The sequence below is a fragment of the Vanellus vanellus genome, assembly GCF_965231255.1.
Source record: "Vanellus vanellus genome assembly, chromosome: 8".
Classification (NCBI taxonomy): Eukaryota; Metazoa; Chordata; class Aves; order Charadriiformes; family Charadriidae; genus Vanellus; species Vanellus vanellus.
The window spans coordinates 921,230-935,380 of record NC_138913.1 but is presented as its reverse complement, the minus strand read 5'-3'; the positions used below and the strand labels follow the sequence as shown (position 1 = coordinate 935,380).

At 51.4% G+C, this 14,151-nt stretch overlaps 1 protein-coding gene across 1 annotated transcript; it reads right to left on the bottom strand.

Annotated features, from left to right (window-relative positions):
* Positions 1-3,764: 3,764 nt before the first annotated feature.
* On the bottom strand, positions 3,765-13,892 carry AADAC (arylacetamide deacetylase). Its single transcript, XM_082486988.1, has 5 exons — positions 13,748-13,892; positions 6,529-6,751; positions 6,234-6,303; positions 5,691-5,862; positions 3,765-4,532 (listed from the first exon to the last, which is right to left on the bottom strand). The coding sequence occupies exons 1-5, from the start codon at positions 13,883-13,885 to the stop codon at positions 3,924-3,926; spliced, it is 1,212 nt and encodes a 403-aa protein (XP_082343114.1). The 5' UTR covers positions 13,886-13,892; the 3' UTR covers positions 3,765-3,923.
* Between the last annotated feature and the right edge of the window lie 259 nt (positions 13,893-14,151).

The following is a 14,151-nucleotide window of genomic DNA, read 5'->3' as shown; positions in this document are numbered from 1 at the left end:
ACCAAAACTACTTGCCAAGTTGTGGTTTGGGGGTGGTGTTGTTTGTTTGTGATGTTTTGTTGTTTGGTTTATTTTTAAACCAGTTGTCATGGTCCTCAAACCAGGACACCAATATAGTACTTCAGCAAAAAGTTGAAGACTAACGAACTGATAACGGGGGGAACCCTAATTGGTGAGGATGCTTTCTTTCCTCCTCCAGTCTCTTGCAAACGTGAATTTCATTTTCCCTGCACACACCTACCGCTGTATTGTGTTGTACACAGGTGACAGAGGAGCTGGAGGGCCTGAGGTCGCCCCCCGCACCCTTGGGCATCCTCAGAGGGTTTGATCTCTGCGAGCGGCGCTGGCTCCGCTGCAAACTCCCAACAGGGCTGCGAGAATGGGCTGCGCTTTATACACTGCGCCTGACGTCCCACGGGGTGGAATACCCCTGTGGTCAGTCAGGGTCCCGCCTCTGTCCCCTCCCAACCCCTTGTGCCCCCCAGCCCTCGCTGCTGCGGTGGGGTGAGGAGCAGAAGAGGCCTCGAGAGCTCAGCAGCGACCAAACCCGCCAGTGCGCTGTCACACTCTTCCCATCCCAAACCCAACACACAGCGCTCTACCAGCTGCCAGCGAGAAAGTCAACCCCACCCCAGCCAAAACCATGACAATCTTACTATCAAACACCAAATTTCACTTCCATTTCTATTGAGAGATGGAACTAAGCCTTCCCTTGGGGTGGTTTTCTGCTCTGGATAAATAAGTCGTTTATTGTGGCTTCAGCCTCGCCTGCCAGAGGCGCTGACGTTGCAGTTTTTACTGTCTCATTTTGTGCCTCACCAAGCATTTCCAACTCAATATGTCTATTTTAGGAACTTAATCAAAGGCATATACTGTCCAATCAATCATGACTCTGTATTTAGGTGCTGGTCGTTAAAAGATATTTACTTCTTGTTCCAAGCAGAGTCCTATAGAAACATGCAGCAGGAGGTTGGTGATACCGTTAGCATTTTTGCTTAGAGCGTAATTTTATAGCTTACAGGTATAAAATTTTATACCTTGCCGGTATAAAATTTTTCTAAAGATAAGAGAGGTCATTGGCCTCCGGCAACCTCATGAAGTTCAACATGGCCAAGCGCGAGGTTCTGCACGTGGGTCGGGCAATCCCCAGCACAGCTCCAGGCTGGGTGGGGAAGGGCTGGAGAGCCGCCCTGAGGAGAGGGACTCGGGGGTGTCGGTGGGTGAGAAGCTCCCCAGGAGCCGGCAGTGTGCGCTGGAGCCCAGCGAGCCCCCGGCACCCCGGGCTGCATCCCCCCAGCGTGGCCAGCAGGGCGAGGGGGGGCTGTGCCCCTCTGCTGCGCTCTGCTCTGGGGAGACCCCCCACAGTGCTGCCTCGGGCTCGGGGGGTCCCCACAGCAGAAGGACACGGAGCTGTCGGAGCGGGGCCAGAGGAGGCCCCGGAGATGCTGGGAGGGCTGGAGCCCCTCTGCTGGGAGGACAGGCTGGGAGAGGTGGGGGGGTCAGCCTAGAGAAGAGCCCCTTCCAGTGCCTAAAGGGGCTCCAGGAGCGCTGGGGAGGGACTCTGGGTCAGGGAGGGGAGCCGTGGGACGAGGGAGAAAGGTTTGACACTGAAAGAGGGGAGACTGAGATGAAATCTGAGGAAGAACTTCTCGGCTGTGGGGGCGGTGAGCCCCTGGGGCAGGGTGCCCCGAGAAGCTGTGGCTGCCCCATCCCTGGGGGTGCTCAAGGCCGGGTTGGACGGGGCTGGGAGCACCCTGGGCTGGGGGGAGGTGGCCCTGCCCAGGGATGCCTGAGCCGCAACAGAGGAAACACCGAGCTGGTGGCTGCGTGGGCAAGGAGGGCGCCCCAGGTTTGCTGTCACGCTTTCTGCCGGCAGAGGCCGGGTGCTCGCCCTGCTAGTCCTTGTCACCAGCTGAGCGGTGGGTGAGCTTTCCCCAACACTTCAGACTAACGCTGTTTTACCAGTGATGCCCCAGTGCTCGCAGGGAGGGAAAACAATCAAAGCAGTATCGGTGCCAGCAGTGTGACCCGCTGAGGGATCCCTGCTTTTACAGCCCAGCTCTGTGCGCGTCCCCCCTGGCACACAAAATAGTTAAATGTTCTAAAATGTTCTCTTGAGCAAGTCTTTTTCTGCTATTTATATGGAAGAAAGAATAAAGCAGGCCGTGAGACTCAGAGAACAGATCACTCATAGTGACTAAAGGCCAACTGGGTTCATCCCACCAGCACCTACAGCATCGGAAATACCCCACCCGGGGAGCAGCCGTGTGCACATGACCCTAATACTGTATAGAAAATCAGACCGAAGGTGTTACTGAGGCAAAACCCCACACCCCTAATTCCTCAGGAATATTAAGCTGCTGTTAATTAGTTCCAATCGACGGAGAAATAACGCTCCGGTCACGACGTCCGCTGCCAGCAGACGGGAAGCCGGTCCCACGGGCGAGAGCTGGGAGCTGCCGGCAGCGCTACAGACAGCGCCGAGAGAAAGAACTTCCCAAACGCACTGGGAGCTTGCACGAGCGCGCACGCCATCCAACCTCAATAATTCTGTGATTCTGTGTCCTGAGGACGTGCAAACTCACTGCACTGCTGTGCACGGGGATTATACGAGGTGCTTTCCCATCCCATGGAGCCTTTTATGCTCGGTTGTTGACAACAGACACCTACTCAGCCACTTCTGTTCCCCTCCTCAACAAGCACAGTCAAGCACTACTAAACGTTCGCAGCAACAGCAGAAGCAAAACCACCTCTCCCTGGCTTTGGTCCTGCTTGTCTGCAATAGCTGCCGCGTGTACTAAAGCCAACTTGCTATTCCTTTCCAGTACATGGGATACTCGAGTGATGAAGAGCACATTGCACTGGAATCAAAGACAAGTTTAATTTTTATATTCATCATTCAAAACTTTTAGGGTTTATATTTACTACACAAAACATTTATATAGAGTATATTTGTTCGAGACTGAAAGCTGAACTGTGTTTCTCTTTCAAGGCTATAAAGCTACTAAGATAATTTTATTTTAAAAAATTCATATGTAAAAACTGCTAAACAATTTTAAGGACAATTAGAACACTTATTTGATAAGCGGAGCAAAAAACATACAGCAGTGCCGTTCTAAGGCTGGGACCTTCACAGTCTTCCTTTATCTGAGGAATATCCAGTGCCGTTTTGTTACGCTATTTCCGTCTAGTACAGCTACTAACGACAGTGATTACTGAGTAAGACAGCTACTTTTTTAAAAAAACAAGCAAAACTAAAAACCCCACTGTTACAGCCATCCCATTTGGTTTTCAAGCGCTTCCCTTGAGCTGTGCCGGAGAGGGACACCAGGGGTTTCACAAGCTGCGTTGGACTTCCTGAGGTTGGGTCCCCACGCCTCCACTCCCCCCATCGCCCGGCGGCAGCCCCGGGGCCTCTCCGGCGCGTCCCAGGGGAGAAGGGAGCGCGCCAAAGGGGCCGGGGAGCAGGCGGCCACCGAGCACCTCCCGCGTGCCAAGGGGGAGCTCGCCCGCGTGCACAAGCCTGTGATATGAAGACATTGCGATAGGAAGAAACAAGAAGCAACCAGCCGGGGGTGGCAAGGCCCGCAGGCTGTGCCAGCCGGGGCTCGGGCGAGTCCGGGCTGCACGCGGGCAGGGTCAGGCTACCAACCCTTCTGCTCCTGGCCAGGAGAGAAATCCCAGGGCAGCCCTGGCATTTCGTGGGGTTCCGAGCTCAGACGACAGCACTGAAAGAACACTTAAGGTTAGAATCAGACTGATCTTCCTGCCAGAGAAGACGAGAACACTGCAATCCAGACACTGCGGGGCAACACAACGGAGACGGCAATCACGCCCAAAACCTCACAGAGCTCCTATTCTCCTACGCTCCTCAATCGCACCCAGTGAACACGAGCCGGGCGTACTAGAGCAACATTTTCAACTCAGAGATTCTCATTTAACCACTCGATATATCTGTTCAGCAGCCGGTGCCCTACAGCTAAGTCGGTTGGACTGGTGACAAACATGACCGCCCCATGAAAGGCGTCCTTGGCGTGATCATGCGTGACGGGAACACCGGCTGCCTGCAGGCGCCGGGCATACATGACCCCGTCATCCCGTAAGACGTCGTGCTCGCAGGTGAGGATGTAGGTGAGGGGCAGCCCGCGTAGCTGGGCATCGCTCGCCAGCAGCGGGGCCGCCCGCCTATCCAGAAACCCCGGGTACTTCTGAGCAAACTCGGAGCTTCCGTAGGTGGGACCGGTGTAAACGTAATCTTTCTTCAGCTCTTCAGGCAGCAAATGGCTCCAGTTTACAAACTGAAATAAGTGGCTCCATTCAACCGGGACGTGCCTGTTGGTGGCCATCGCTTCCGTGAGAGACGAATCAGAAGTGAAATATTCACTCCAGAACTTGGCCATAAGCTGCTTGGTTAAAATGGGCTTGTTCGCGTTTTGTTGGTAAGATGGCAAATTCAGGTCAAGGGTTTGGAGAGCGGGGTAAAGCAAAGCCTGGGCTTTGAGTTTGGTTTTGACTTCAGAGTCCTTTAACAGCTGTAGAGGAAAAAAGAAATAATTATAAAAAGGTGTTAAAAAGTGTTGGTTCTCTCACACTGACCTTAAAAGTAAGGAATTAATACACACTTGATACAACATAAGCAAAATAAGACTACCAACAAAACCAGGATAGATTCATTTAAAGAAATTTTAAATTCATAGGCAGGTCACTTAAAACAGCATGTTGTATTAAAAATTCTCCCAAATCTAACGTAATTTAATTTTCTTTCTTATGTTTAAAGACAACAATATTTGAGAAATAATCTTTTTGAAGCATTGAGGCTTTCCAAGGCGTTTATGCTTTCCTAAGCAGTAACAGGTGCTTTTCTATACCTATAGACAATTTCTACTCCTATAGCTTAAAAATTGTAGGTTTCTGAGGCTCCTTTAATTGCTTCACACACAATTTAGAGCTCATCCATCTGCTGGGGTTTTCAAGAGATGTTAGAACTCAAACAACTGCGATTCTGTGCATTTTAGACATGTAAAAAACAAAATGTGATGAGTTGAACACTGACATTTCTTATATGTCATCCTTTTTCCCTCTTCACTAATAAATTTCCGCCTTCTCCCTCATCTTCTGCCTTCAATGTCCACGGCAAATTCACAACCTGTCCACATGAGATTCATTACGATCCGAATAGCTTCTGAAGAGAACAGCAGCATTGCACGGACTTTATTCAATAAACCTGAGCGAGCAGCGCAAAACCACTGAACTGCGTGTGATCAAACGACACTGGAACATTTAGACCGCTTTTTTTTTTTTTGCATCTATACGAGTTAAATTGCTAAAATTCCTTTTTCAAACAACATACCTGATGCAGTCAAAATGTGCTTAAGGGTAGGGTGCCATATGCCCTAATTATAGGGCAGAGAACCTTTTTTTTAGGGTGTAAAGGTTTGGAGGACATCATGGCACCAAAGCTACTTCGATGCCATTAAAGGCTGGAGGAAACCTGCCTGGCGGGGAGCCCAGCGCCCTCGCCGGCGGTCCTGCAGGCTGCGTGACGTCCCATGTACAGGGACCACCAGGGACATTTGGGAGGTGGGTTTGCTTGAGCAGAGGTTCTTGTTTAGTCTTTTCTAAGTGTTCATGAAGTGACCAAAAAATAATAATAAAAAAAATGAACTAGCAAACCAGCTTTTTGGTTTTACCTGTTGTGCCACAGCTGCAGCCAAGTTTCCACCCGCACTGTCCCCTGCAACACAGACCCGGTCTGGGTCCACCCCATACTGGGAGAGGACGCTGCTCTGGAGGAAGAACTTCGTTACCGAATACACATCTTCAAACTGAATGGGAAAATGGTGTTTAGGTGCCAACCTGTAGCTGTTAGAGGCAAGCACAGGAGTGTTACTTCCTGCTGTTAACACAGAGAGAGGCTTGCTGACGTCTGCCCTGGGTGGTGAACGTTTATTACTCTCTGTGCCCGGAGAAACGGGAACTATCTGTCTGTGCTGGAGGACCAAATATTTCATTACCCACCCAACTTTGTAAAGCAATATCATAGATATCATAGATATCCAAATATCCAATATCCAAAATAACCACCAACCACCATTCGCCACCACAACCTTGACAGCTTTTGTTTACAAATACTTAAAACCAACAGGAAAGCACATGCTGAAAAAATTAGAGTAATTGAAATAGATTAACGTATTCCAAACCCTCATCCCATCTAGAAGGAGAATCTCTCTTACTTGACCGATACCACGACAGCATTTAACATGTTTGAAGTCCACCTTGTCAGATGATCATAGGACTTCATGCCTGAAATGAAACGAGTCACTCAGAACATACTCCGGTACCTTTGAGACAGACACTATACAACAGCTCGTTCCTCTTTGCAGAAGCTTTCAGGTGATTTCCAACACCTCCACCTGGCTTTAACTGGTGAAATACCAGTTCCTTGACCCTCTTTGTGGCAACTCCCATAAAACAAAAGGCGGCACTTAACACATTGAGATCTTCCCTGGTGCCGACCGAAGCACTCACCTGCATGTCCGACGCACCACCCTCCCCCGTGGAAGTAGATGACTGCCCGTCTCAGCCCGTCGGGCGCCCTTCTGGGCACGAACAGCCGCACGGCAACATTGCTGAACTCTGTGTCCGTCACAGTGACGTTTTCATCGGACGTGGGTGCGACGTACTCGGCAGCCGTGATCAGCATCAGCCCTTCCATATAGTGCATCAGCCCCAGCCAGTCAGCAGCCTCAGCCTAAAGCCCCGGAGAAGGGAGAACGGTATTCAAAACACGGCCTTAGTTACTTTCAGAGGTTAAAAGTCCGTAAAGCCTTTCGCTACGCTGCACAAGCCTGTGAGGTTGCCGTAGAGGTCGCTAAGGTGGCTCGGAGGGGCGGCTGCTCGCTCAGTCTCACTGTCCAGCCTGAGCTGCTCCCCCCTCGCACCTCCATCCCCTCCGCGTGACGCTCGGCGGCCGGAGGGCAGCCCAGGGGACACCCCCGCTTCCCAGTGCGGAGACAGCGACTGGAAGCCCTGGCATAGAAGGTGACAAGTGCGCCACGGAGGGTGCGGAACACAGCAGAATCAGCCGAAACCTGCGGGTGCCCAGCAGGAGGATCCGCTCAGCGAGTCAGACCGCCTCCGCTTTCCAGTCACCACAAAACCAAGTAATAGCTGCTCCTGCGAGGAACTCCAGCAGCAAAAGCAGCCAGTACTTTCAGGATGCCAAGGACACTGGTGGCACAAAGACAAGGATACAGCAATTTGACTTCAAGCTGCACAATGATTTTTGATGATTGGTTCCATCCCAGTAGCCAAAGAGCATCGTTTAGAGACAGGTACCCTTACATTATTAATAGGAAATATTTGCTCTACTTTGGGATGTTAAAACAGCAGAAGTATATTTCTGTCACTTTGCCACAGCCCAGCTCTGTTTAATTTCTTCAGTTTACCTGTGACAATTCCATTAGTTACATACCTCTATGTTTCTCTGTCTAACGAAGAAGTGCTCCTGCTGAACAGCAGAACCAGACACGCAGCACAAGTCGCGCGTTCGCTGTCTGTGCCACGTCAGGCAAAATTCCGTCACCCTGCATGGGGCACTACCCCTTCTGAAGCTATTCCCTGCTCCATCACCCTCGAGGAGACCCACCTTTGTCTGAGCCACACAAATCCTTTGCTTACATTGGTTTGATATTTCACAATAAAAAGCAAAACACGGCCCTGCCACCGCTGTTGTCATCTCCACCAGCCCTCTGCCAGGGAGGCGGTTCCCCATCGAAGGAACAGCTCTGGTGGGGTATCGCCGTCGTCGCCCAGCGCTGGCTCCAGCCCGACTCCCAGCGAGGATGATCCCGGTGACTCCCTGACCTGGAGGGAGACGCCGGAGGAGCATCCTCCTGGAGGGGAGATAAGGACGACGCTAACCAGGATCTCTGTCTGCCTGACGAGTGCGTTACTCGGGGGTCGTAAAAAAACTCCCATAGGGTTAACTGTTTGAAAAGGTTCGTTTTCCCAGAAATCCTGGACGGACCCCAGCTGTACAGCAGCGCTGGAGCCCCAGCCCTGTGCCGCCCGCCGAAGGGGAGGGCAGGGGAGGCCACCGGTGCCCCCGGGCATCACCATCGGTGCCCCGGGCAGAGCCACGCAGGGGCAGGGAGGGCTTTCCCCACGGGCTCCACAGGAATTCCCTGGCAGAGGAAAGGTGATGGGGCCCAGGGAGTTCAGAACCAAGGAATTGCCAACTTTTAATACTGTTAAAGCAGTTTCCTTTGAAAATTGTGCTTTAAACATTTATTATGAAGTTCTGTGGGTCTAAATTAGATTACAGTTACACTAAGATGCTAAATAAAACGAAAACAACCCCCAAACCCGAGCAAGCAGGACTGCAGGTGAAATGCAAGCTCCAAAGTCTAGTATTTGGCAGCTTTGGCTCTCTGACACTGTGACAATTTACACAGATTAAAGCATTTCAGAATCCCTTCCATTCACGGGCTATTTTAAACCTAAACTTTTAAAAAAAACTTTTCAAAAATTTTTTTCTAGCTTTCATTATACTGACTCTTTGGTAGACAAGAGGGAACGCAAATGAAAAAACCTTTCTGAAGTGGTTTGCTATGGGCTGTGCTGGAACCGCAGACCCCGACGCCGCTTCCCAAAGCGGCAGTTCCCACAGGAGGGGACACGGCCCCCCAGCCGCCTCGGGGCGCCTGCGACAAGTAAAGATGTGACCCGTGTTTGCTTACACACAAGTCTCATTGGCGTTTCCTCCCTTTTTCCCCCGCTTACATTGGATTAAACTGCATTTGAAGAAACTTTCTTCTCACATTGCTTTTAAGATAACAGCAATGGCTTCTAAAACCACATTAAAAGTCTGTAATTGACAACAAAATGACAGAAAAAAACAATGTCACAATAACTGGAAGGAAAATACAGCCTTTATTTTCTGTACCGTGAAAGATGGTGTGAATATCTATTTAATCAAAAAATTAGCCCCATCAGGCATTGTCTGTGGGTGGAGTGTGACCGCAGCCGTGTGAGCCGCCGGCACCATGGGGAGTCCCTGTCCCAGCGCCGCATGCGATGGCAACGGGCTGCTGCAGCCACTGGCAGCCAGGCGGTAAAAATAGCACGGACGGCTTCATGATTTGGGAGCATTATGTTATCTAATCCCTAATGATATATTAAGGAATAGCTTGCGGGGGTGCGGGAGAGTAGTTGGTTTGGTTTTTAGATGAAAAAAACATACGAAGAATCCAACTTCAAACTGGCCTCGAAGCCCTTTGCTATCTGACTTGCTGAAAGTGAATTAGGGACTTAGATTTCTGGTTCATTTCAAGCAAAACTGGAAGAAATTTCAAACTAATTTGCATCTATATTTTCAGTTTCACGTGCACTGCTCCTGAGCGTATTCTGTTTAAACACCTAAAAAAGAAAGAGCTGACACTGTGATAAAAAAAGCATTTGTCTGAATTTCAGGCCACAATTCTTCGAACAGGCAGAGACAGACCTGTAATCGCACTGATGTAGCTGAGCAGAAGGCTTGATCTGGAAGATAACTGAATTTGCAACAGGCCTACGTTTATTAATCTGATTGGAAGGTTTTAGTAAAGCAAACACTCCCATGGCTGTCACCAGCGCTGTGGTATCGGTCGCTGAGAAAGGAAAGGGCGTTGGGAAATGCGCAGCGCTGACATCAGGGCTGCGGGGTTTGTGCACACTCAGCGTTTCCCGTGGGTCATTTCCCCTGCCCGGTCTCCAGGTCGGTGCCCTGCCTGTGCCGCGGAGAGCCACCGCCGGCCACTGGCACCTCGGCTCCAGCAGCCGGGGACGTGCCCCGACTTGCCTCACAGTCTCCCAACCGCCCCACCGCGCAGCAAGGGAAGGGATTGCGCAATAAAACCAACTTCTGCCTCACATCTCACCTGAAGGTGAAAACCAGCCGAGACTCAGAGCAGGCGTAATAGACCCCCGCTGGCAAGGTGCGACATCTGGCACGCAGGGTTTGGCGGTGTAAATCTCACCATCTAACCCTGCTTGGGTTGCTTTCGGTCATTTTCTTTAAAATACGTCTAAACTAACTATTTCATCCTCTTCTACATATAACCTACTTTTTCAGGAGTTAGAAGAAACGAGAGCACAGCCCGGACCTTAGTGACAACCTGCGGTAGCGACTGCCGCCCTGCCTACGAGTCACCGCCCGGGCGATGCCGGCAGCGCTGCCCGGCGCCGTGGTGGGGATTGAGAGGAAGAGACAGGGGCAGGAGCTGGCACACCGCGCCGAAGGAAAACGCGGGTCCTTGTCACGAGCTCTATGAAGACAAATACGTACACATGCCAAAACTGCCTATTTTTATCCGCAGTATTACACAGCTTACATAAATATTTCTCAGCTGTTGTATTTTCCCGGAGGATTAGCATCTTGAAAAAATAAATATATAGGTCAAAGTGAGTCCTGCTGTAATTCCACTGAGCCTGTGAAACTCCCCCACGTTGGGAGGAATTCCCTCAGCTTCAGGACTGAGCCTTTTCAACGCTCTCAGGGCGTTTTTCCGCAAGCGGACATTCCAGACTGGAAAACCACTGGTCTACTGCCTGTGGTTTCGAGGCCATTACCATACAAACCCAAAAGGAAATCATACCCTCATCCGAACCGTCTCATTGTCCCCAATCCGCGATTATGGCATGCTACAGGGTAAGAGGAAAACCAACCACTTTGGGGTTCTGTGTTCCTCGTGCTTTGGGAAGCATCTTCCGCAGTCACTTTCTCCATCTGCCATAAGGGCAGCACGGCAGCAAGGACAGAAAAACCCCGAAGCGCTTCTGCGGAGGGGAGCGGTGCGTTGGCAGGCAGCGCGCCCGGTGTGGCTCCCGGCAGCCGACCGGCCGGAGCGGGCGACAGCGCAGGGGGAGGCGCCGTGCCGGCAGCCGAACGCGGGCGGTGGGCGAGGGGGGCGCAAAGGGCTCAAATCCCAATTTTACCGCTGCCGAGGAGCCAGGCCAAGGACGGGGGAAGCTTTGGGAGGATTTCACACAACTGCAGCCAGGGCAAAGGTCAGCTAGGAAGCAAGACGTATTGCATTCTATACTTTCTTCACACATTCTAGCTTAGACTGTACTTCCCGAAAACGCAGGCAGGATTTTGTGCTTAAGCACCGCAGAAAGTGGCCAGTTTGCTCCTAGAGGCCATGCGCCCGTTAGACAGCACGTAGACGTGAGGCATTATAAGATGAACGCGCCAACGGCGGCATTCCCAGCCTCCCTTCTGCAACGAGGGGGGTACGATGGGACCCGGAGGGACTCCTCAGCACGCCGCGGACGGGCGCTCCAGCGGAACCACGTGCGGCTGCAACTCCCCCCGGGTAACCCAGGGCAGCACCGGGCCCCCCATCAGCCCCGGGATCCCCCCGGCACTCACGGCCCTGCCCGGCAGAGACTTGGAAAACAGCTGTGACTGCCACGGGTTTTATTCAAACCATTAACTCATCCAGGCCAGGAAACCTAAAATCGGAGAAAATCTTGCACAGTTTGGCTCAGAAGCAGGAGAGCTCCCCAGGACCTATTAAAGAAAGAAGATGAAGGAGGATAGAGGTTTCCCATTTCATGGCATGTCCTTTCGGGAGCTCGGAGAGGACCCTCCTGCCCGGGAGCATCTGACAGTGGTGGTATTATTTCCCTTTTCTCAAACCAACATCAGGGAGTCAGAAACACTAAAATAGGGTCCCCTCCACAAATTGACACCTACTATTAAGTGATTATAAGCTGTTACCCTGTAATCGGATGACCGTTCAGAGCGCATTTAGGACACTTTAGAGCCATCTCAAACCTAATCTGCACCAGTGCAGCTGCAGGGAGGGTATCGCCACCAGTCCCTTGGGATGACGGCTCTGCGGGAGGCTGGAGCACGGTTACAACCCACGCTTGCCCTGGACCACTGCTGCAGGTAGTGGACTCCGCCTGGACGGGCGGCCAACGCAACGGCCACAGAAGACACCAGCTCCATGTTAGAGTGGAAACACACACCCCCCCAACACCGAAAGAAAACTCTTCTGCTTGCTCAGCACCGCCACGCTGGAGGCCGCGGGTCTGACCGGGCACAACGCGAGGTGCTCCCAGGGACGGGAGGGAGTCCGCACAGCCCCTCCTCGCGGGCTGCCTCCAACGGGAGAAGCACGGCAGCACACCAAAACTGCAGACTACAGTTTCTTTCTCACCATTTTTTCATCTCCCACCACTCAGACCTCAAACCACAAGATCAAAACAGACAAGGAAGCAGCAAAGGGCCCGTGAGTAAACGCACGCACAAGATCTCCCCCTCCTCCTGCTCCCGCTGCCGGCTGTACAGACCTAATGGGGTGTCCCCTGCAAACGCAGCTGTGTGGCACAGGGATGGCTCTGGGGGTGGACTCTGCCTCTCAGATACTGTCCAGGAGTGTGACCTGTAGGAGACATCCCCAAAAAACACACACCCTTGTCTCCACCAGAAACATTTTATAAGAGGTGGCTCCCACAGACTTCCGAACATCATACCCACCGCCTTTTAACTGAAACGACGGAAAAGGCAAAATCCCAAACTCACACCCTTTGGAGCAAACAGCCCGGGCGTTCGTGCCTGCAGCGGACAAGCCTCTCTGCAGCATCCCTCAAGCAAAACTCCAAGTCTCTTTCTGCTGGCTGCTCGGACCCTGCTTTCAACGTATTTTACGGTGGAGAAAAAAGCAGTCTCAAAACTTTTGTGGCCACCCAGAAAGGTGCCTGCAACACTCAGCCCCCCTCCTCCCCCCAGATCTCCATCTTTGATCTTGCTTTTAGATTTTGGTTACGCTGCTGCAGCCGCCATCGCGTACTAAATACAGGCTGGATTAAAAAAAAAAGCTCCCGGTTTAATATACTTAGGTGGGAACTACAGCCCTATTATTTATGCACAGTGTGCAGCCTCACAGATTATTTACATACGGCTGTATAACATGACTGAAATGAAGCAGAAGCCAGGGATGTAGCATATAGATATATATAAATAGCATAGAAAGACATAAGGACCGCGTCGTCAGTAAATATTGCCATATAACTACAGACAAGGTATAATACCACTGCCTTTCCAGTCTGCAGCATATGGCTCTGTGCTGCTTCGCTAGATACCAGGTTTTGGTAGGCAAGATTATGGTGGTATTAGAAAAAAGAAAAGTTATATAGAGAGAGCTTGATTTCTACATGCTGTAGCGTTATTGCCCCTATAATTAGCTTTGTGTTGGTTTTAGGCTTATTCTGTCAGTAGATTTCCATGAAACCACAAGTATCTATAGTATTTAAGAAGTGCTCTAGTTTCCCCTTCTCGACACCCAATACAACGCCTCTGAGGAAGCTCGATATACAGGTTCGGAGAAACAGGAAAAATTCGAGGAGCAGCGCTTCAGCTGCAAAGGACCATAAAGCAAAATGAACGTGTTTGCACTTATCTCTCCATATTCACATTCCACATCACATTTCCAGTTACTCTGAGTGTCCTTTTATCGAGACGGCACAACTAAATCTTTTCTAAGTTTCTCTATAGTCATAGCTCCAGCAAGTTTAATGCTTAGTTTCAGACACTACTGTCCTTCACTTTGTATGTTACCATATATATATCATATATGTACGTATGACGAGTGTATACTGCCATACGTCTGTTAGCTATAGAGGCAACGAGAACGCCCTCTGCTCGGTGGGTCTCTCCTCTGGGCCAGCCCCGCACCAAGCCCAGCGCCACACTCACCATGTGCCCCACGGCCCTGAAGCTAGCCGTGATGAGCATCAGCTTCCAGGGCTCCTCCAGGTCCTCGGGCATGGGGGTGTAGATGTAGTAAGCCAGGAGGGCCGAGGCGAGGAAGAGGCACAGCAGCTTGGCTCCCATCTCTACGGGCACAGCTCCTCTCAGACTGTCCAGATTAAACGCTCTCACTGACTCTTAACAGCGACGAGCCAGCACACGCACAGGGCAAAGTTAATCCCATGTTTTGTTTGGGTCCCAGCCAGGAGGTGATTTCTCGTCGGATCACCCGGGCAGAGGTTACGCTGCCATGCGGCTCCCCAGAAGGCGCATTTCTTCAGCAAAGCGTTCCGCTGCTCCGAGCTGGCGCTTCAACCCTGGGCAAAACCTGGAGTCTCCTGCACCCCCAT